This window comes from Histoplasma capsulatum, assembly GCF_000150115.1.
Source record: "Histoplasma capsulatum G186AR genomic scaffold supercont2.14, whole genome shotgun sequence".
Lineage (NCBI taxonomy): Eukaryota > Fungi > Ascomycota > Eurotiomycetes > Onygenales > Ajellomycetaceae > Histoplasma > Histoplasma capsulatum.
In genome coordinates, this window is record NW_025544814.1 from 867642 (window position 1) to 888320 (window position 20679).

The window sequence follows — 20679 nt, forward strand, 5'->3', positions numbered from 1 at the left end:
GAATAAAAGTTCAATACCAGCTTCTCTGCAGAGATCTTGCAGTGCTTGTGAATGATGAGAAGAGCAATTATTCATTACTAGATAGTGATAACCTTGTTGACATTTGGGTAGTATCTGGACATGTACAAACTCATTGAATCTCTCTGTATTATAGAACCCCTGATATATATCATAATCAAGATATTCATTGACACTTATTGCAGGTAAGATTGACCATCTGTGAGATCATTTACAGAGCCTTCTAATGTGACAAGAGAATTCTCTGCTTGATCATTCATATCATCAATCTGCAGTACATTCATTCACAGCACTCTCATCTAAAAATATAAGTTGATCAGATTGATACTGAGTAACTTGAATACATCATTCAGCTTGAAGTTTTTTGTTGTGTTGAGTGGCCATAGGTTCAATCTATATCAAATAGAACTGACAGATTAGCAGGTTCTATAAGTGACAATTGCAATAATTAATCATCTTTTTCCATGTCAAATTCAGTTTCTTCAACAATCTAGATATCAATTGAGAGTGGATATCAACATCAAATTCATTCTTCACAAAGCAGACAGCCTCATTGCAATATGCAGTTGGATATGTCTCAAAAAAATCCTTCAAATCTGACAAGATATCTGGTGTGATCTTTGGCTTTACACCTTATATTGAATGAGGACTTCTAGCAGTTTCAAAGCAGTGAATATTTTGTTGGATTTGATATACAGTGGTCAGATGGCACTCAATGGTCTGCACAATCTGAGCAGGTATATAACCATTGTTTAGAAGGTGTATGATCTCATTGGTGGTAAATTCACTGAGCTGGGGGGGCATATTGGCAGATTTGATGATAAAGGTGTGTATTTAATGATAAAGGTGCATATTTGAATGAATTGGATGATATTTGAATGATTCTAGAGATACATGGATATTTTGGTTATTTTTGCGGTGTTTTGCTACTACTTTTCAGGGGGTGGCAGAAAATTCTGTTTTCGCAAGCTTTACGTCCGCCACAATAAGCAACATCATCACGAAAGAGTCAAATATAATGGATAGCATTGCTATCAAAAAATAATGAAAGCAAATATTGAGGAACACGAATCCTTAATTGCAACTATACACTAATAGAATCAATCAATAACGTTCGCCCCACTTCTAATCTTCCTCAATGGATGGGCATGAATCCGGCGGCAGCATACCCTTTGTACCCTCGTCAATTCACGCCTCTACCCTTATAGCTGGAGATTCCTATGCACATTACTCCCCATGTCCACCGGCCATAACCCCATCCACATCCTTAACATCCTCAAATGGCTCAAATGAACCAACCCCATGCGTCCTTGGTGTTGACGAAGCTGGGAGGGGCCCCGTTCTGGGTCCAATGGTTTACAGCGCATTCTACCTTCCCCTACCACTCCACCACTCCCTCCTAGCGGAAGAGTATCACTTCGATGATAGCAAAGTCCTAACTCCTGCAGTCCGATCAAGCCTTATGCGCCAGCTCTCTACGCCTGACAATTCTCTAAGCTCATCATGCGGCTGGGGGGTGAAGGTGATGTCTGCTCGAGACATAGCTGCGGGAATGCTTCGACCGGGCACAAGAAATTATAATCTGAACGCACAAGCCATGGATGCGACAACAGAGCTCATCCGCTGCATTGTCCAGGAGAGGGGAATTAATGTGAAAGAGGTTTATATCGATACTATCGGGAATCCAGAAGCATACCAGAGGAAACTGGAACAGATATTCCCTTCTCTGAAGATTACGGTGGCCAAAAAGGCAGATTCGCTTTATCCCTCTGTCAGTGCAGCAAGCGTCTGTGCAAAAGTTACGAGAGACGTGGCGTTGGAGATATGTTATAGGTCTATGATGGAGCATTGCAATGCTATGGAGCCAGAGAGTAGCGGTGAAGGCTGGGGTAGCGGCTATCCTTCCGACTCTAAATGTGTTGGGTGGCTCAAAAATGATATGGACAAACTATTCGGATGGGGGCACGAATGTCGGTTTAGCTGGGGGACTGCGAGGGAACTACTGGAATCGAAAACAAGTATCAAAGTGGACTGGCCTGTTGAGGAAGATGACGAGACGCAACGGTTAACTGATTTCTTCTCGTTTTCGGTAACTGGTACCAATAATGAGGAAAATGACGAATTACGAGATTGGTACGGCCAGAAGCCTCAGGAAATATTTTGAAACACCAAAAGGAAAAATAAGATATCGCCTAAACAGACTCTACGGTTGCTTCAAATGATGATGTAATGACACTGACATGACAGAAAAGCCCCTAGAATGTACCCCTCCATTGTGAATAATGTCATACCCATGCATCCAGCACATTGGAATAGTTCCATATAATACACACTTAACCCAACCATTAATTAGCTAAATTTTTTTTTTTTAAGAAAAAAAAGGGGGGGGAGGGGGGGGGGGTTACTATAAATAAGAAAGCTAAAAACCCAAACGCTTAAATCACAAAGGCAAGTTTCCTCTGATCAGAGAGTCGTGGTCGAGAAGTAGTAAGTATCCCAGAGATATTGGTAGTCTTCCACAATACTCCCAATCAGTCCAACCAATGGTTTGTTTTCTAGCCTCTTGACGAAACCCTGCAGCCAAACCCTGCGCAAACAGTATAGTTAGCATCCCTATATGTTAAACAATTTCAAGTGTTGCGGCTCGGAGGGAATGAAAAGACCAAAACATACTTCGTAATATTTTCATAAAACGCGCCCCTCATCACCCACCAACTCATTGCCCAACCCCGTTTCTGAAGCTCCTCCCTCTCCAGTGCTGTTAAGGCCCGTAAACCACCCGCAACCCTTTGTCGGAAATCTTTCTTTGCGAGCTGCCTGCATCCATACTCCATGCCAAATCCAATAAGCCAAGGCGTCCAGCTCTTCTTTTTGTCTCGCCATTTCTGTAGCGCCAGTGCGTAGATAAGAGGGCGAAGGATATATAACACCTCGGCAAGTTGTCCCTGCCCGGAGACTCGATGAAGGAGAGTTTTCGGAGGTTTTATATCATCGGCAGTAAGGACTCTGGATATCAGATAGTTTGAAAGGTCACTAACATCTGGTAAAATCGGTAGTGATAGGCCTGTCCTTGGCATCGGCCAACTGAAATCCGAAGATGACCCTCCTTCGCTAGGATGGGACGACCCGCCATCGCATGAGTTGACGAGTTCCTCCTCTTCCGGGCTTCTTGGGTCTATATCTCTCTCCGGTAAAGGTGGGGAAACCAACGGTCTAGAATTCGTTATGCGGAGTAACACCAATCGGCATAATGCCTTCACGCCTTCGATAAACACGACAACGCGCCAACGGATTTTCTCCCCGCGACGGCGCGCTATCATTTCCCAAAGTAATTCCGTATATTGGATCATCTGTAGAGTTAAAGCTACCCGCTGGTAAAGTGAGGAGCGCAATGACCAGTATTTGGTATATCGTGCATGAGGTGTAGGGCTAGGACGCGTAATGGTGGCAGGAAGTTGGGAAACAACGCGTGAAACGAGGGAATCATGATATAAAGATAGAAGTTGGACGCCGGAATGAACTGCGTATATTTAGTTACTAGATACCCTTAACGATGGTGAATCTGGTCGAAAAACATTGCGTGTAGCTTTCTGACTTACGGGACTCTGAAGCAAGCTCAGATTCTCGAAAACGTCCTAATAGAGAAAATGACGGATTAGCCAACGTTCGTCTAGAACATAGATGTATCTGCCATGTCAATAGAGGATATGATGGAACCCTACCTGGAATTATATATGTCAACGATCTGAGGGTGGATTCGATTTGGCTGATAGAGCTGGAATTCCTGGTTACAAAGTCTTCATACATCATTCTCAGCTTCCTCGGGTGAGATGAATCCGGTGGTAGCCGACCGCGATCCTTCTTTAAAGGCTCCATCGCAATACGATAATAAAGCGTTGAAGCAGACCTCGTCCTATCCTCGTGGTTTGCGGCCGGTTTTGCGGTTGGAGCCCGAGCTGGTTCGCGATTCCACGTGACGCGCTGCCAATAGATGCCGAGGCATTCGGGGAACGTCAGAGACGCTATCTTTTGACTTTGACTGAACGAAAATCCCAAAGATAAAAAATTCTAGAAGTAGCTTATGTAAATGAGGAACAACATCATCGCCGTATAATAGAGGAGATATATCTAAGATCTATTTTTAAATAACTAAGTTCTTGCGGGCGATATCCGGCGTTGCAGAAATTGCAATGAAAACCACCAGACAGTAAATATAAGAGAGGAATATATTGATAGATAACTACATTTTGCGGTTTACCTATTCATCAGCAAATCTCCATATCCCCCCTGGCCTCATCGCTTCCTTATGCCTTTCAGCCAATTTCTCTTGCTCAGCCTTTTTCGCATCCTCCCGATCACGATCTAGCTCTTGAGTGCTAGGCATATCCGTGCGCCAGAACCCAGGCGGCGAACGCGCTCGCTCATGGGCGTGTCGGTGTTTGCCAAACTTATTGGCAAGATATCTCGTTCGTGCATCTAGCAGTAACTCCCGCAGCTCCTTCTCCGTCGTTGTCTCTAAGACGACTCTATTGTCGCCCAGGTATTCATCCAGCACCTCTCGGTCCTCCTGGTCTAAGTACTCCAATGACGCATCGTTATTACCAGCTGTTGCAAATCCCTTGAGCTTCGCCAGGGTGCGGAAGCCTTTTCCGCAGCATTCTGGACGGATACAGGCTGGAAGACAACGCCTCAGGTCCTTTCTGCGAACTACCTCGTCGAATGCATAATCGAGTCCCTGATTTCTTTCTGGGTTGAGTTTGAAATGTTCAAACCCGAGTCGATGGAGAGGCCTTGCTCGAAATGGCTCATCCTCTGGTAGCACCTCATCGTCGGTTCGAGGTTGTTGGTGATCTGAAGAACTGCGTAAATTTCTCGAAATTGGGGGGAGGGGTTGTCGCGGTGATGGGATACACTCCGCGATGATCCGGGACCGAGGTTCTTGGGGTGTTATAGAACTTTGCCCTATTTTACTTGGGGTTCCGGGAGGTACGTTATCCGAACCTACAGAGTTTCGAAACGGGGAGTTCAGTATTGGTCGTTGCCGCGGCACAGTTTCTAGAAGATCTTCCAAGCGTCCAGCAGCAGGAGATTCATATTTCTCAGTCTTCGAGCTCGTGTGCCGCTTGCCGGCAGGGTGAGATTTTTTCAACTTCAAATAACTGCCTTCTTCCTCATCTTCCGCCACTACATGAACCTTGGAGACTCCCTTAGAGTCATACCGTCTTCGTTTGGTCCCTTGATTCGGAGTATGCCCATCTGCATTTTGAACAGAAGAAACATTGGTATTCACTGGCTGAAGGGCCAAGCGGTGTTTGGTTCCAGCTAATTGCCGCCCACCTAGACTTGGTAACCCTATTCCAGACTCTTCACTCTCATCAAAAACAAGGAAGTGGTTGCCCGGCAGTTGAACAAGTTGATGATCAACAGCATGCTCCCCTTGTATAATTCCATGGTTGTCTTTTTGGCTGGTGTTCAGGCCCAAGCAGTCATCGTCGCCATCGCCCTCAATATCATTGTCATTGTTTGTGCTATGGGTACTCTCGAAAGGGCTAGTTGACGTAGGCTCACTCTTTACGGTAATAGGCGTGGTAAAACTACCCGTCTCGCGGTGGTTTTTGGCATTATTTACCACTGGTTGTTGATTTTCCTTCTTCCTCCCTCTAACTGGCCTCGATAAGACGAAAATTGGGTTTTCGACGGTGGGTGAACTTGGAAATATATACGGTTCGATAGCATACCGGGGATCCTGGGTTTGGGTTGACATTATATCCGAGGAGCCCAGCTCCGAGGAAGGTTGCTGCGGCGATTCTCCTGGAGCCATTCTAGCTCGAGTTTTCGAACTAGGAAGGACAGGTGATTGGGGTTCTTGGTCTCTGTCTAATGTTGTAATAGCCGCACTCCTCTCTATAAGGCCTTGTTCCTGCAAATGGGGTTGGCATATTTGATCCGGAGGTCCGATTGTAAGTTTATCGGACGTTGAGGCCGACTCCCTCTGCCCCGGACGATGTTGTTTCAGTGGACAATAAGCTGCAATAGTATCATCTCTCCGGAAAAGGACTTTCTTTCCATGGACATAAACCTCAAATGCATCACGTTCGAAACAGCTTTTCCACGATGTGGCCTTGCCTTTGCAGCTCTTCAGCTTCTTCTTCACTGTGAAAAAGGATTCAATCAAACTAGCATTCTCTTGGAAAAGTTGTTCATAACACTTTGCTAGATTCGAATAATTCTCATAAGAAATAGTCTCTGGTTTCTCCTCTTTACCCATGAAATCATGGATAACCGAATTTGGAGCATATCGCTGTCGGTTTTCGAGTAGCCTTTCCTTGTGATCATCAGCCGTGTCACTCGGTTCGACAGTTTCGATGTGTCGTTGTAAGTCTAAATTCTCCATTTCCAAAATTTGAATCCGCCTAGACTGCTCCTCGAGCTTTACTTCTAGCTCTGCATTCCTTTGTTTCCACTGTCGACATTGGTTGACTAGTCCACCAACCTGCTCTGCAAGGTTGCTGAAATCGGTCTCCTCCATTAGATTAGGACTTTCGTGACAGTAGTAATAATTAAGGAAACAGCCGTCGCTCATAGTTGTCAAGGTGACCCGAAAGGATATATTAAGAATACTGCAAGACGAGAATTGGCCCTGAAAGCACCGGTTCTGGACATCGCGCTCGAAACGCGTCGGGTTGGACTGATAGCGAAATCACATGATGATAAGGGCTTGGCGATGTGCCAACTTTCTGCTCAACATGAACACAAACACAACCTTCCAGCGGTGAATCATTTTAGGTTGGGAACTTATATTTGAATGGGATAGCGATTTTCTTAGTATATTTCGTCCCGCGAGATGACAAAACGTCGCCTTGACGACTTGCAAACAGAAAATGCGGCCCCAGAGAAGCGAATGCGTACTGATGATTCCAGCAAGAAAGATCTCCTTTCAAGACTGAGCGATGAACTCATACTTCATATCCTGAGTTTTCTACCTACGCAGTCGCTGGGTTTTTGCCAGAGGTATATCATTTCTTTATTGTTTTTCCCTTCTTGTGCGATGTTCGTGGTTTGTGGGTGTTCTTATACCTATATGACCAAGCATATCTCACATTCACTATGCCAAATTTCCCAGATTGTCGCATCGATTTTATGGACTCGCGGGTGATTCGGAACTATGGAAGCAGAAATACTACTCGCGTTGGGTGTGGCCTCGGACCCGTCGTATTCGTCATCTCAAGGACTCCGGCCTTGCTTCCAACGTCACTTCCAAGCCTGCCGGTTACATCCCAAGGCCGTCGAGATGGATTAGTCTTGAGCATTCAGCTAGAAATTTAGAAAATATCGATTGGAAGAAACAGTATCGTCTGCGGTATAACTGGTCCAAGGGATCGTGCCGGGTCACTGAAGTCGAAGTCGCACCACCATCGGTCCCACCGGTATTAGTGAAGTTATGCAAAGGGATCGTGTTCACGGCTGATGCGGGAAATGGGCTTCGCGCGTGGACTACTACTGGGGACACGAAATTGTGCCTGGCTAAATTGTCATTTTCTACTGTAAAAGAATGGGACGGCCCCCGTATCACACCCACATCGATTACCGTGACGCCAGGAGGTGACACGGAAGGCGATTTCGATGTCACCGTCGGGTTCGAGGATGGGAGCTACAACGTATATTATTTCAACTGTGACAGTGCACGTTTTTGTTTCCGATTCTCACATCCCACATCGCCTAACGGGGCCATTACTGCTCTTGCATCCTCATCCTCCTATCTCCTTACGTTATCCCAGAACCAAACGCTATCTCTCTACCGGATTTGTTCTTCGGGAAGGATGGGGGAAGAACGAGAGCACACCACGGAGTTGCCGAAACTAATCGCCTCCCTTAAAGCCAGCAACATATTCGCTCCACTTTCTCTATCCATCCGGTCCTTAGCGACCGAAATCGTCGCATCCATAGCCTACAGCTTCTCCCGCATAGGTTGCGGATGGTCAGTTGGGATACAGGAACTCCGGCTAAACCATGATGGCGAGAATCTAGGGTCCCGACTTGCAACGACTGTCGACATCCAATTCTGCGCTAACCTCTTTAACCCCTCGACCAAGATACTAAATACCGCCGGCAAAACTCATCACAACAAAATGATGAGCGTCGCAAGCCCCATCCATAGAAATAACAGGAAAGCTCGATCCATTACCACCACACCTTCCTCGGTGCCCCATAGCCCGTCTCTCTCCTACACACGTCCTCCCACCTCCATCTCGTACAGCCATCCATATCTCCTCACCTCTCACGCCGACAACACGTTGACAATGTACCTAGTCGTCTCCACCGCCAATGCTCTCACGATCAAAACAGGTCGTCGTCTCTGGGGCCATACGTCCTCCGTATCTGGCGTGCAGGTGAGTGAGCGCGGGAAGGCTGTCTCTGTCAGCTCTCACGGCGGAGAGATTCGTATTTGGGACTTGGAGGATATGATATCACTATCCTCGTCGTCATTGTCGTCGTCGTCTTCATTTTCCTCGGCACGGATGTTGCACAGGGATGACAGTGTTCAGCTCCGCGCTGAAAATGAAAATGGTAATGAAAGTGAAAACCACGGGACGGGCACGGGGTGGTGGAGAAGGCGGTGGCTCCAACAACCTTTAGAACTAGTTCTCGAAGCCATTGAAAAACGCGGGGATGGACTGGGACTTGCGCTGAAGGATTTGTCGAGAGAGCTGACGTTGGCGGCCCGAGCAAGAGGATGGGTGGGATTTGATGACGAACGGGTTGTGGTGCTTCGAGAGAGGGGGTTGGGGACACAGTTGTTGGGTTGTTACGACTTTACGTGATATTAGTCGAATCGGTTAAAGTTTATATGAATAGTTGATATAACTACATCTGTCACGTCTGTCATGGTGTTGCTCGTGCGGTCTTACCTAATCCAAATGTACAAGTTCTAGGTAACTAATGAAATGGGCTTCATGCAGATTGGAGGAGGGGAATGTGACACACTCCGTAGCAGTATGTATGCGTATACCGCATGTACTGACAGGATAATATCGAGCCAGGGGCCTCGGAGTCCGAGCGCAGGCTGGGAGGGGAGGACCTTGGGAGAGATGAAACAGCACCCGATTCCCCCTTAAATGCTTCTTCATCATCAGCTTCTTCTTCTGCTCTTCTCCTCTCTTCTTCCCCCCCTTCCTCCTACTCCTGCTGCCCTTTGATCCGATCTGCAATGCCTTTTGCGAATTGTGCTGCTCGGGATTCCTATTTCCCGCATATCGCATCAGTTATCACTTCTATTTTTCTCTACGAAAATGATTAGGCCAGTAGGATACGGAGGTGAGGGTGGCGGCGGGATTGATAGAGACAAATGGCTATCTGACGTACATGTACTGTACAAGTACAGCACCTTTTCATTCTACTGCACAAAGATGGCGCTCAATACACTAGCAGCTATCTGCACCATGACAAGAAGGAAAAGCCGAAACAGCAGGTCGATCAAAATGGAAAACTCTGAATGAGAGCCCTGTTATATCGTTTCTGAGGAATACCAACAGAGATAGAGAGAGTGCAGGACAGAAAGACTAGGAGGATAAAGGTATCTCTCCTTTGATGTCTCTTCAAAATAAAATAATGACTAACAATCCCAGTCCAGTGACCGACTGCCAGCCGCAGACCATCGTTCATCACTTGTCAATGAACTTCACAATTCCCCCATTCATCCCCATCTTTTTTTGTCTCCTCCTCCTCCTCCTCCTTTGTCTCTTTGCTCTCATTGACCTCACCAACATATCCCTCCTCTTCTGGACTCCCAATTGTTACAGTACGTATGGCCTGCTCCCCTTTTCACCTGCGCTGTTCGAAGTGGGCGTGTTTTTCTTTTTTTGCGCCCCTCGCTTCGAGCCGCCGCCGCTTTCAAGCTTTCCCCGCATCGCACTATTCGGCATTTTTGAGACGTTGAGAAAAATGTCTTTTTTTGTGGGCGGGGGGCAATTTTTTTTTGTTTTTTCAAGAACTTTTTTCAAGATTTTTTTTTTTTTTTTTTTTTTTTTTGCCTTCCACTGACCTGGTCACTGACAAACAAAACTTTTTTTCCCTTTATTCCCTTTCAGGAATAATAACCAACTAATAAAGAAAATCCTCCTCTCTGAACCTCCTCGACCTTCATCAACTCAGATCGATTTGCAATAATCCCATTAGTTTCCAGCCCTTTCGACTACCACCATTTATCTTCCCCCCTTCGATCCTTATATAAACGAGAACACTTTTCAACTCTTTTCCAACTCACCAAAGATGGATTACCAGTCAGGTGGCCGTGGATGCTTCAATTGTAAGTCCGTCTTGTTACAATTGCGAATACAACTTTTTTCGGGTGGTGTTTGAAATTCTGTGTGTGGTTGTATCGGTTGTGTGGGTTGATGGTCAGAACTGATTCCTTCGCCCTGTCCCACTCACTGGCCTGGAACTTTTAATCCCTCTTTCAACTTGCCCATCTTGTCTTCTTTGGGAGCCTGACCAGTATCGAAATAACATCAAGACGACATATGATGTCTTCCCAGGCGCAATGCACGAGAATTTTTATGTTTCCGGTCCCTTTTGCACTTTGAAATTGGTTTCCAATTCGTAACTCAAGTATACTTTTTTTCCAGAACGCAAATCCCGCTAACATTGTTTCCGCTGTAGGTGGCGATGCCGCTCATCAGGTTAATATGTTTTGCGCCCTGTGGATTTGTGGATGGCATTGATTTTTGTTTTTTTCTCCCCTCATTAGGCTCGTGATTGCCCCAAGAAGGGAACTCCTACCTGGTAAGTCGTTCAGCACACTCACCTCACCGGCTACTGCTGTTCCATGTCTAAGTCGATTTTCTTTTAGCTACAACTGTGGTGGTAAGTCCCTATACTCATACTCGATGGGTGGGAGGAGATTCTAATGCGGTTATGTTTTCCGCTTGCAGGACAGGGACACGTCAGTAAGTATTTGCTTAAAACACCATTACTCCAGCAGTGAATTCTGCGCAATCCATCTAATTCACTCTCCCAATTTTAGGTCGTGAATGTACTGCTGCCCCCAAGGAAAAGACTTGCTATCGATGCGGCCAGGCCGGACATATCTCCCGTGACTGCACATCTGCCGGCTCCGGAGACAGCTATGGTAACAGCGGTGGCTATTCCGGTGGCGGAGGAGCTGCTGGCGGCCAGGAATGCTACAAATGTGGCCAAGTCGGACATATCGCCCGTAACTGCTCCCAAAGCGGAGGTTACGGATCCGGTGGTTACGGTGGTGCTACTGGTGGTGGTTACAGCGGTGGCTATGGCGGTGGTCGCCAGCAGACTTGCTACTCGTGTGGTGGTTACGGGCATATGGCTCGCGACTGCACTCAGGGTCAAAAGTGCTACAATTGTATGTTTTATTGTTACCCTCCTTTAATTTCCCTTTCCCCTTCCTTTCCCCTCTCCATCTCCCTAGACAAATTTCATATCTAATCCGGGTTTTACTTTTTTTCTCTGTCCTTCAAGGCGGTGAAGTTGGCCACGTCTCCCGAGACTGTCCCACCGAAGCTAAGGGTGAGCGAGTTTGTTACAAATGCAAACAACCCGGCCATGTCCAAGCAACTTGCCCCAACTAAGCGAGAGAAGGGCGTTTATTGGGGTCGTGAGGAAGAGAAATCGAGGAGAAATTGGATTTCCTTTTCTTTCGTCTTCTTTTACTTCCATCCATCCAAGCGCGCGGGCTTTCTTTTTTGTCCCCCATGGCCCATTGTTTGGAAGGATAACTTGGTCATGACTCAGAAATGAGCAATTTCTTCTTTTTTTGTCTTGTTTCTTTCTTTTGCATTCTTGTTTTTCCTCATATTTTAAATCACGAGATTATGTCTATTTTCTTCCATTTTTTATGCTACTGTCACGCAAAGAAAACAAGTCCCTTTTTTAAACTCCAACAGAACATCCCCACCATGCAGGACATCTTACACACACACATCCATACATGCCAGAACATGTATTTTGTTTGTCAAAGCATTCAAGTATTGATAGGGAAGGGAGAAAGGAAACAAGAGAGGAAAACATTTTCAAGGCACTGAGGAAGGTCTTTTTATCTTCGTTTCTTTATATATATTTTCTTTTTCTTTCGTATGTGTTTCTTTCCTTTTGTAATGGGATCTGAAACTGAAATTGAGAGTGAAATTGAGAGGAAGAAACGCAAAGCGAAGCAAACACCACTACACTGCGCACACATGGATTCCCCGCAAGACCTAAAACAAAGCAACAAAATTGGATCAAAAATGGCTCTATTGTCTTTTTTTATGGGATGTTTTTCATTTCAGAAAACTGAACCCCTTATTCTCTCCTTTTCTTTTTAAAGGATGCATTTTCATGCCCCGGTCTTGGCTTTTCGCTTCGTCTTCTTCACGCCGTACATTTTTGGTTCTATGGTTTATCAAACATGCCCGGGCATTGTATTATTTCATATTGCCGCGGATCTTATCTTCTTTCTGGGGCTTTCTCGTTTCAAACTGGGTCAAGTGTAAAATTGTGTCTTAGGGCTCTTCATATACTTTGTGAAAAAAAATACAAAAAAATTAACATATCACTTTTCCTATCAATATAGACCGGTTACACTGGATAAGAAATGACTCGGGGCTCCTTTTCTTCTCTTTTTGTGCTAGGGCTATGATGGTAGAAGCGAGCAGCAACCCACTCGTCTTTTTCGTTCTTACAATACCCACACCACACATCGGCTTCTTCGAATCTTTGAGTGAGGGGAAGGAATATATCCATTGCCCATCTATATAAAATGTACACTTGTTTGATGGAGTGCGTGGGGGAAGTAGGTGGGTTGGGTCATCATTCTCATATTGTGTTCACAGGATGAATGAATATTGACCTCATATTGTATCAGGCTTTATTTTATGAACGGCGGGCCCGATACAACTCCCCACTCAAGTTACGCATCTTCTAAAGGTAGGGCACAGAAATAGCGGGTTTGGGGTTGGGTAGGGACCCTGGGTATATAAAAATAGCCGAAGGGCATTATTTGATTTGCTACTCTACCTTTCCTTCCCCTCCTATTCTCTCTCCCGTTCCTCGCCAGATGCCTTCACAAGTCCTTACTATCTACATTCTTATTAGCAATCCCAACCGCCTCCCCCAGATCCATGTCTCCAACAATCTCCCACTGGACCTTCTCCCCCCCTTCCCCATCAAATGTCACAGAACTGGGCCCTTGAAACACATATCTCCGGCCCCGAGGTGCCGGGTAGAACTTCATAAACACCGCCTCTGGGTACGTTGGGATGTCGCGGTTGCGCCGGATGGCTTCCTCCTCCTCGTCACGGTACCGCCCACCCGCGGATTCGTTTATGGCAGCTTGGAGCTCGACGTTGTTACGTTCTTCAACGGCTGGTGTGTAGAAGCCCGTTGGGAAAGCGTCACGTCGGCTGCGAGAGAGGATTTCGTCGAGGGAGTAGGACATTATGGAGGGGAGAGGGTTTCTGTTGACTCTGCTGTGCGATCTGCCGCCGCCATCAGTGCTACTAAGGATAGTGGCAGCAGTGGTGAGAGGTCGACGCTCGCTCATGTTGAGATCATATCTTTGTGTTGGTTCTGGCGATTGTGTGCTGCGAGAAGATAGTATTTGCCGTGCTGCTGGAGAAGTGTTGCGTCGAGCTATGGCAACCGCTGGCAGCTGTGGTCTGTTGAGAGCTCTCTAAGTAGCCTGTTAGCAGCAGGAGATTGCCACACTAGGACTGCGGAAAGGGAGGGGACCAGGGAATACATACCTCCATCAGAGCTCTATCTACTCGAAGCTCCAGCCCACTCAGCCCGCTAGGGGTGCCCGATAGACGTCGCGAACATGCAGGTTGAAGAACAGAGTCTGGCTCACGAGGGCCCTGTACGAGCTCACCCTCGTCATGTTCGACACGCAAGGGCCTATCATCTTGTAGCATGCGACCACCATTTGCTCTCATATGAGAGAGCAATCGGCTTGTTTGGTCCATACCCAACTTGTTTCCTGACCCAAAGAGTCGATCCAATCTCGCTCGTTCTTCCTCTGCTATCCTCCTTCGGATCCTAGCCTCTTCCGCATCTGCAACACTTCTCTCAAGAATCGACCGGAGCTGGTCCTCTTCATCTTGCCTCGCGCGCTGGGCCTCGGCGGCCTCAGCCTCAGATTCGCGAAGGGCTTTTTCCTCATTTTCCAGTTGGGACACAACCGCGTCTTCCAGGTTTTTCTGATGCTCTTTATGTAGCCGCAGGCTCGCTTGAACAGCGCAAGTGAGCATTTCATCTTCGTCGGTTTCCATAACGTGAAACGCTCTTTCGTTCCCGAAAACTAGGCAGAGTAAAATCGTTGCTAAAGTCTGTAGCTTCTCTTCTTTTTCCTTGGAGCCGAGCACGGTAAGTAGATAGATATTAGCTTTGGCTTCTTGTTTGTCAACTTAATAAAAGTGGTATAGAGAAGATTCATGTTGCGAGGAGCCCCCGCCCTTGCATATTTCATGTATGACACTGGTGAATATGTCAGTGACAAAATGGAGCCATCAAAGCAGACATTTCCCCAGGTGTTCAGAATTGCACAGGGTCAATTGAGAATTGAGTTTCCTGTACATCTGTATCGTGTAGAGATGCTCTAATCCTGTATATTATTGTAAGTTACATGAAAAGGCGGATATCAAACATCATGCATAGAATGTTGTTTACTAAAAAAAAAAAAAAACAAACGATATGCCGTAAGTTATACAAGCAACTAGTTTGGTATAGCATATTCATGAACTGCAACTGCACATAGTCATTCTCTTGAACTGCGGGACATCTCCGCAGAATCGCTCCTCCTCGTCTTTGTCCAAATTCCACTCCTCCTGGAATGGATTCAGGGCCATGTGCATGACACGGTCGAGAATCCCTCGGTCGCCCTTGTTCTCGACATGTTGGATCACCTCATCGAGGATCCAGGATCGTGGCAGAAACTATAGAATAATATTAAGATCTTGCATATTTTCCAGAACTAGACAAAGGTTATAATATCCATGTATCCAGGTTTAATAGCACGGGGTGGGGGGGAAATACTGACTTTCGGATTAACCGCCTTCATTGCTTTCTGTCTCTCTTCATCCGGTTCCATACCCCAGTCTTCAATGATACGGTTCCGCCATGAAGAAAGCCATTTGGCAATACGATCTTTGGCAGATTCTTCAGTATTGCCTATTCCACCGACGCCCTCTTTATGAAAGAAGATGCTTGCAATAGCTTTCCTCTTTTCATTAGTGTCAATGTCGGCGAGGTAGATGTTGGAAAGATGTCTGAAAAAATGATTGAAGTCAAGTTCAAGAGCCTCGAGGGTATCAAGTAGCTCTGAGAATAGCTCCTGGAAATCAGATTCCTTGGGGGTTTTCAACGCCAAGCGTGCCGACATGAGTCGTTTGTATTCATTCAGGAATACAGCTTTGTATTCTTCACCAGCGTTATCGATGAGTTTCTCTGCTCTTTGCACAAGGGCCTTGCCAAATTCCTCAGTTACGCCTTTTGAAACGAAGGTCTCGTCATCTACCTTATCGCCAGCGCCCATCAATTCACCCAAGGACTCTCCAAGTCGCACTAAATTCCACCAGATCACACTTGGCTGGTTCTTATATGAATATCGAAGGAGATGATCATCGTGATTCGGGGTATACTGCGGGTCAAAGTTATCCATGAACGCAAATGGGCCGTAGTCGAGAGAAAGACCCATAATGGACGTATTGTCAGTATTTAACACTCCGTTCATGAAACCGTACGCCTGCCATGCGGCAACGGTCTTTGCGTTACGTCGAACTATCTCTCGATAGAGGCGGCTAAAGCGGTTCTCCTCCGCGCCTTTCTCTCCCTGGATTTCGTTTTTAGGCACACCTCGCAAAGGATTATCGACAGACGGTGCATCTCTTACGTCAGGCGATACCGCAGATAGAGCGGCTGGAAGGGATTCCCAGCCAGGAAAAACATCCTCTGCTACATAGGTCGCCAATTTCCTGGAGAGATCTCTATCACCGCGGGATCCGGGAAGGTCAAAAGTTCCGATCCTAATCCAAGATTGAGCAAAACGAGTCACAATGGCACCGGGCTCTAGCCGCTCTCTCCGCACTTTGGAATTGGGCAATAACACGAGCGAAAGGGCGCGTGTTGTAGGGATTCCCAGAGCATTCAAAGCTAGCATCCGAGTGTTAGCAAAAAATAGAGATATTTTCATAGTTACAAAAAACACCACCTACCTTCTGAAACTATATACTCCCTGACGCTTGAGCGAAGAACGGCTTTTCCATCGGCAAACCGAGAATAAGGAGTTCTGCCAGCCCCTTTAATCTGAATCTCATATCGGATTTTCGTAGCAGGATTCGTTGATTCGAAGAGGCTGATGGCTCGCTACATATGTTGAGCATGAGTATTGTAGCTTAAAAATAGACAAGGCATATAAATGGCAACTTGGGCATACCCCATCTCCTAGCTGTCCAGCCCATGAACCACTGCAGAATTGCTGTTAACATACATCGTGATGCCGGGTGTCGAGTGGGGCATATACATACAATTGCCAGCCTCCACAAAAGTATTAGCACAAAATACAATTACGATAAAAGCTTACGAAAGATAGGCGTAAAACTAGACTTTCTCACCACCATAACACTGCGCCCACGGATATACTCCTCCATTGTCCCTATCCCAAAATATTTTATTTCCCGAGACCAGGTCGCGGAACTGCGCAGTCCTCTCCTCGCCATCTTTGAGGCCGATGTCCCTTAGCGCCTGCGGACTTACACTTAACAGCTCTGGTTGATCTGTCGGCTCAGGGCGGACATAGGTAAACAAAGCGCCTTTAACCAGCCGTGGTCCAAGTGCTTCGCGGGGCGCATTGTGAGAGGATTCTGGGGTTTCAAAAGCGGGGTCTGCTGGCAGTTTTGATGTGAAATTATTGGATTTGGGGAGTTCATCTAGAGACACTCCTGCCGTAACCGAATTGCTGCTTCCATTTCTTGTATGCGAGCCGGATAGATGAGCGGCCATCTGAGCAATGCGGAACTGAGGGGTAAACGATAGGTGGATGTTGCGAAACAGCATATGGCGAGAGAGTAAGAGATGGGAGCACTTTTGCGGGGAGGAATGCTCAATTAATTATCATACAGCAATCTAAATAATTTGAAATACGGGAAATAAAAATGGATTGACGGAACGAAAAGAGTCGATGCCACTGGGGAGGATGAGTGGAGAATGAGTGAAGTAGAGTTATTGGCAGCATTGGGTGGAACGATGACATAACTGGGTTGCGATGGAAAATAGTCAACTATTTATATCAGGCCGAGCCAACCCCTGATCCTTCAGTCAAAAGTCGATACAACCGATCTGAACAAATAAAAATATTTCATGATGTCCAGTTTCATATTCAACTCCATCTTTCGTCAACAAGCATTTCCAGTCAACCCATGTTTTATCGAGCTAACCATGTGTCAAGGCGATCAGATTATCCATGGATCCATAATGATGGCTCCTTTAAGATATCACCATCTCTCCCGCCCAGTTCGCAGCAACAAGTTTCATATGTATGTACCCCCATTCCCCGACATGGCAGAAGACTGTATTAAAAGGGGTTCTGTTTCCGACTGGCCATACCAATTGGATTCAATCGCTACAAGCATAGTCATTGATAAAGACATACCCTACTTGGCTTTGCGTTGCAGAATTCTTGGGCGAGTCATGTCTAGGAAACTGGATGTATCCACTTGCCACTGTATATGCTCTTTTGGGGTTCATAGAAGGAAGTCTCGAGAATGGTGTTCCACTTAAAACATCAATATGGATTGTCCGGATCCATATACCGCCTCAGCTTTCCCCTCCCTGTGGTTGCTCCATCCCCCTTCCGCGATCTTCTAATCTGACCAACCAACATTACTTCTCTGAAATGGTTGTCTTACCAGAGATCAAACTCAATGATGGCAATTCCATCCCAGCGGTTTGTAGCCCTCTAAACCTTCTGAGCCTAGACCTTTGGCCTCAAATATGGCAATTGAGGTATGGAACTGGCTCAATTGCCTTTGACAGCTCGGCTGTGGAACCGGAACTGCGTGGCTCAAAGAATCAGGCGAAATTATATAAACAGGGAACTGGTTGACTCAATAAAGGAGGTAATTAGTTTAGGGTATTTCTACATCGACGGCGTAGAGGTATACGGAAGCGAAAGAGAAATTGGACCCGCTAACAAAGAAAGTGGGGTTGCGCGAGGAAAACTGTTCGTCATGACCAAAGTTATCACGAACATTAGCGACATCCCCCTTGCCATTGATGCCAGCTTGAAAAAGCTTCAACTGACTATGCAGATTTGTACGTGTCATAATCGTTGTCGCTAAAAATCCTGGTTGAAATGCGTTCATTCCTAATGAAACTTTTACCTCCTTTACTTCAGATATCCAATCCACAGCCCATTTGTTGTTAAATCTGATAAGGACCTCCAAGGCGTGTGGGCTGAGACGGAAAATGCGAAAGAATCAAGCAAAGTGCGATCTATCGGCGTCTCAAACTTCCGCCAGCGCGAGCTCGAAGCGGTGTTAAAGACAGCCAGAATCATACCCGCCATCAATCAGATTGAGTATCATCCATACCTAGAGCATGGTGACACGGTGCTTTTGAAAGAAAAAAGGGGTATCAGAAATGTTGCGTATGACCCACCCCGCCGGCAACGACGGCTAAAGGTGGTCCACTTGATGGCATCCTGGCTGGGTTAGCCAGGAAGTACGCTGTTACTGAGGTGGAGGTGTTGCTGCGGTGGTGTATCGATCGCGGTGCCATCGCCATCACGACGAGCAGTAAAAGGTCTCGATTGATAGGCTATATCTGCACACTCCAATTCAGCTTAACCCCGGCAGAGATTGGAAGCATTTCCCGGGTTGGAGGACGGAAGCATTTCCGGGCGTTTTTCAATGATAAAATAGCTCCTGACGATCGATCATGACGAGCCGCTCCTTTTTCTGCAAAAAGGCTTGTCCACCCCGAAGATTTCGCTTAACTATTTGAATGATAGAAGATTTGAAATTGGCTGTGTCATCAGGTGGCTGCAGATTTTGCCTAACGTCCTCGTTCTCTCTCTCTCCTTTGTTTTAGCACTCTTTGACATTGGATGCCCGATGCTTCAGTCCATGACAAGCTCTATTTTCAACAGGTGTCGTACGTACCGTACAAAGTGGCTCTGACATAGAAACCCTGTGACCTTAGCAAAGATATTATTAGAAGTTTATTCATGATTTTTTTCCTACTTAGATGTAGTAGAGAAATATGGAAATAACCTCTTCCATTGCTTTCCCCCCTTGCTTAGTAAATGTTCCGGGATGATATGAACGCCTCGAACTTAGATATTAACTAGTACAAGGACAAATCAAAAAGGATTTGTTTGCTTTGGGAATGGCGTCCACGGGTGCAACTCTTCAACATTGGGTTTGATTTGGGAGCGTCCGACTGGGCAATCCAATGTAATCCAATGCTGATGGTTCTTCGGCGAGTTCCTAATACGTGATCCATCAGCGACAGCGACAAGGCAACGGTAGGTTTATGACGTGATTCGTTCTTATCGAGAGGTGATTTCATGGATACCGGCGGGATACGGGTAGTGGAATATGTATTGTATAATTTTCTTTTCCCCAGGTCGTCAAGGACGAGCGCAATGCAATACATAACATGATCGAGAGGATGCAAATGATAGTAGCAAAATTAAATTCGCTGTCTGCCGCGAGAGTGGCCAAAGAGGAACACGTTCATTATCTCACAAAGCTTCCAGTAGTTAACAGGGATGAGGATAAGCCCAGGTTGTTTCATCAAAGCGTCAGAAATAGATAGATAAATAAAAGGGGGTCTAAATCTTCACAGACAATAAAGAACTGAAACAATCGGGGGGAAGTTAGTTGTTCGCCTGGTTTTTGCAAACCCCTACGTGCTCTGAGAGCAATCAACCCGCGCCGGCTGGGTGGTGGTCTTTGGATGTTTAGATCTATCTATAGTTACTAGCATCCGCAACAAGGGCGAGTGACTTCCAAATACACCTGTTCTGCAGTGTAGGTGGAAGTACCGAGTTGGGGTAACTACGGAGTATATATATGGTATTTATTTACTTCAAAGAAGTCAACAAGACATCTTCCAATTTTCTCCGGACCAACAATAAAAATATTTTGTCGAGCTGGCCAATACAACTAGTAAGGTATTCGCCAATAACCGGCGCGATCTCCCTCACAGTGACGAAATCCAAGCCCTGTTACGCCAGCTCCACCAGCAGCGGTGATTTCGATCCTTCGTCAGGCCTCTTCTGCTGTGATCTCCGCCACCACACCACCACCTCATCATCGATTGTTCCTCTTCTCTCCGCCGCATTTCCTCCCGCCAACACCCACCACCTCAACGGCCCTGCAGCCTCTCTTGTCTCGAGGGCTCCTGTGTCTGCCGCCCGTTTTCTCGCTGTCTTCCCGGCTTCTCCCAATCAATGGCCTCGCCCATTGGGCCCTGTTCTTTCAACATCACACTGCCCTAAATCCAAGCGCCCATCCAATCATCGTCCTGAAGAACACTGGGTGCCATAATTGCGAAGTTGCTGCCACCGATCGTCTCAACTAATCCATCTATTCCCGCCTCCTTTATCGGCCACCCTCCACTGTCGTCTACCTTCTACCTTTCCTGAATTCG

At 46.4% G+C, this 20679-nt stretch overlaps 8 protein-coding genes across 8 annotated transcripts; 4 read left to right on the forward strand and 4 right to left on the reverse strand.

The window, feature by feature from the left end:
- Positions 1–1156: 1156 nt before the first annotated feature.
- On the forward strand, positions 1157–2182 carry HCBG_07948 (ribonuclease HI large subunit; the record flags this gene model as incomplete). Its single annotated transcript, XM_045434997.1, has 1 exon — positions 1157–2182. One exon carries the CDS (start codon positions 1157–1159, stop codon positions 2180–2182), a length of 1026 nt encoding a protein of 341 aa, XP_045284303.1.
- HCBG_07949 (peroxisomal membrane protein pex16) lies at positions 2176–3894 on the reverse strand (the record flags this gene model as incomplete). Its single annotated transcript, XM_045434998.1, has 5 exons — positions 2176–2350; positions 2424–2605; positions 2692–3538; positions 3618–3653; positions 3741–3894. 4 exons carry the CDS (start codon positions 3892–3894, stop codon positions 2482–2484), a joined length of 1161 nt encoding a protein of 386 aa, XP_045284304.1.
- A 382-nt stretch (positions 3895–4276) lies between these two features.
- Positions 4277–6601, reverse strand: HCBG_07950 (uncharacterized protein; the record flags this gene model as incomplete). The annotated part of the gene is made up of 1 exon (XM_045434999.1): positions 4277–6601. One exon carries the CDS (start codon positions 6599–6601, stop codon positions 4277–4279), a length of 2325 nt encoding a protein of 774 aa, XP_045284305.1.
- A 196-nt stretch (positions 6602–6797) lies between these two features.
- HCBG_07951 (F-box domain-containing protein) lies at positions 6798–8903 on the forward strand (the record flags this gene model as incomplete). The annotated part of the gene is made up of 2 exons (XM_045435000.1): positions 6798–7029; positions 7142–8903. 2 exons carry the CDS (start codon positions 6863–6865, stop codon positions 8838–8840), a joined length of 1866 nt encoding a protein of 621 aa, XP_045284306.1.
- Positions 8904–10287: 1384 nt separating this feature from the next.
- HCBG_07952 (zinc knuckle domain-containing protein) lies at positions 10288–12597 on the forward strand (the record flags this gene model as incomplete). The annotated part of the gene is made up of 5 exons (XM_045435001.1): positions 10288–10324; positions 10678–10717; positions 10868–10881; positions 11042–11395; positions 11512–12597. 5 exons carry the CDS (start codon positions 10288–10290, stop codon positions 11619–11621), a joined length of 555 nt encoding a protein of 184 aa, XP_045284307.1.
- A 493-nt stretch (positions 12598–13090) lies between these two features.
- Positions 13091–14297, reverse strand: HCBG_07953 (uncharacterized protein; the record flags this gene model as incomplete). Its single annotated transcript, XM_045435002.1, has 2 exons — positions 13091–13699; positions 13773–14297. 2 exons carry the CDS (start codon positions 14295–14297, stop codon positions 13091–13093), a joined length of 1134 nt encoding a protein of 377 aa, XP_045284308.1.
- Positions 14298–14759: 462 nt separating this feature from the next.
- On the reverse strand, positions 14760–17025 carry HCBG_07954 (YdiU domain-containing protein; the record flags this gene model as incomplete). Its single annotated transcript, XM_045435003.1, has 4 exons — positions 14760–14960; positions 15065–16176; positions 16239–16389; positions 16630–17025. 4 exons carry the CDS (start codon positions 17023–17025, stop codon positions 14760–14762), a joined length of 1860 nt encoding a protein of 619 aa, XP_045284309.1.
- An 892-nt stretch (positions 17026–17917) lies between these two features.
- Positions 17918–19522, forward strand: HCBG_07955 (aldo/keto reductase; the record flags this gene model as incomplete). Its single annotated transcript, XM_045435004.1, has 4 exons — positions 17918–18027; positions 18419–18732; positions 19146–19176; positions 19393–19522. 4 exons carry the CDS (start codon positions 17918–17920, stop codon positions 19520–19522), a joined length of 585 nt encoding a protein of 194 aa, XP_045284310.1.
- Between the last annotated feature and the right edge of the window lie 1157 nt (positions 19523–20679).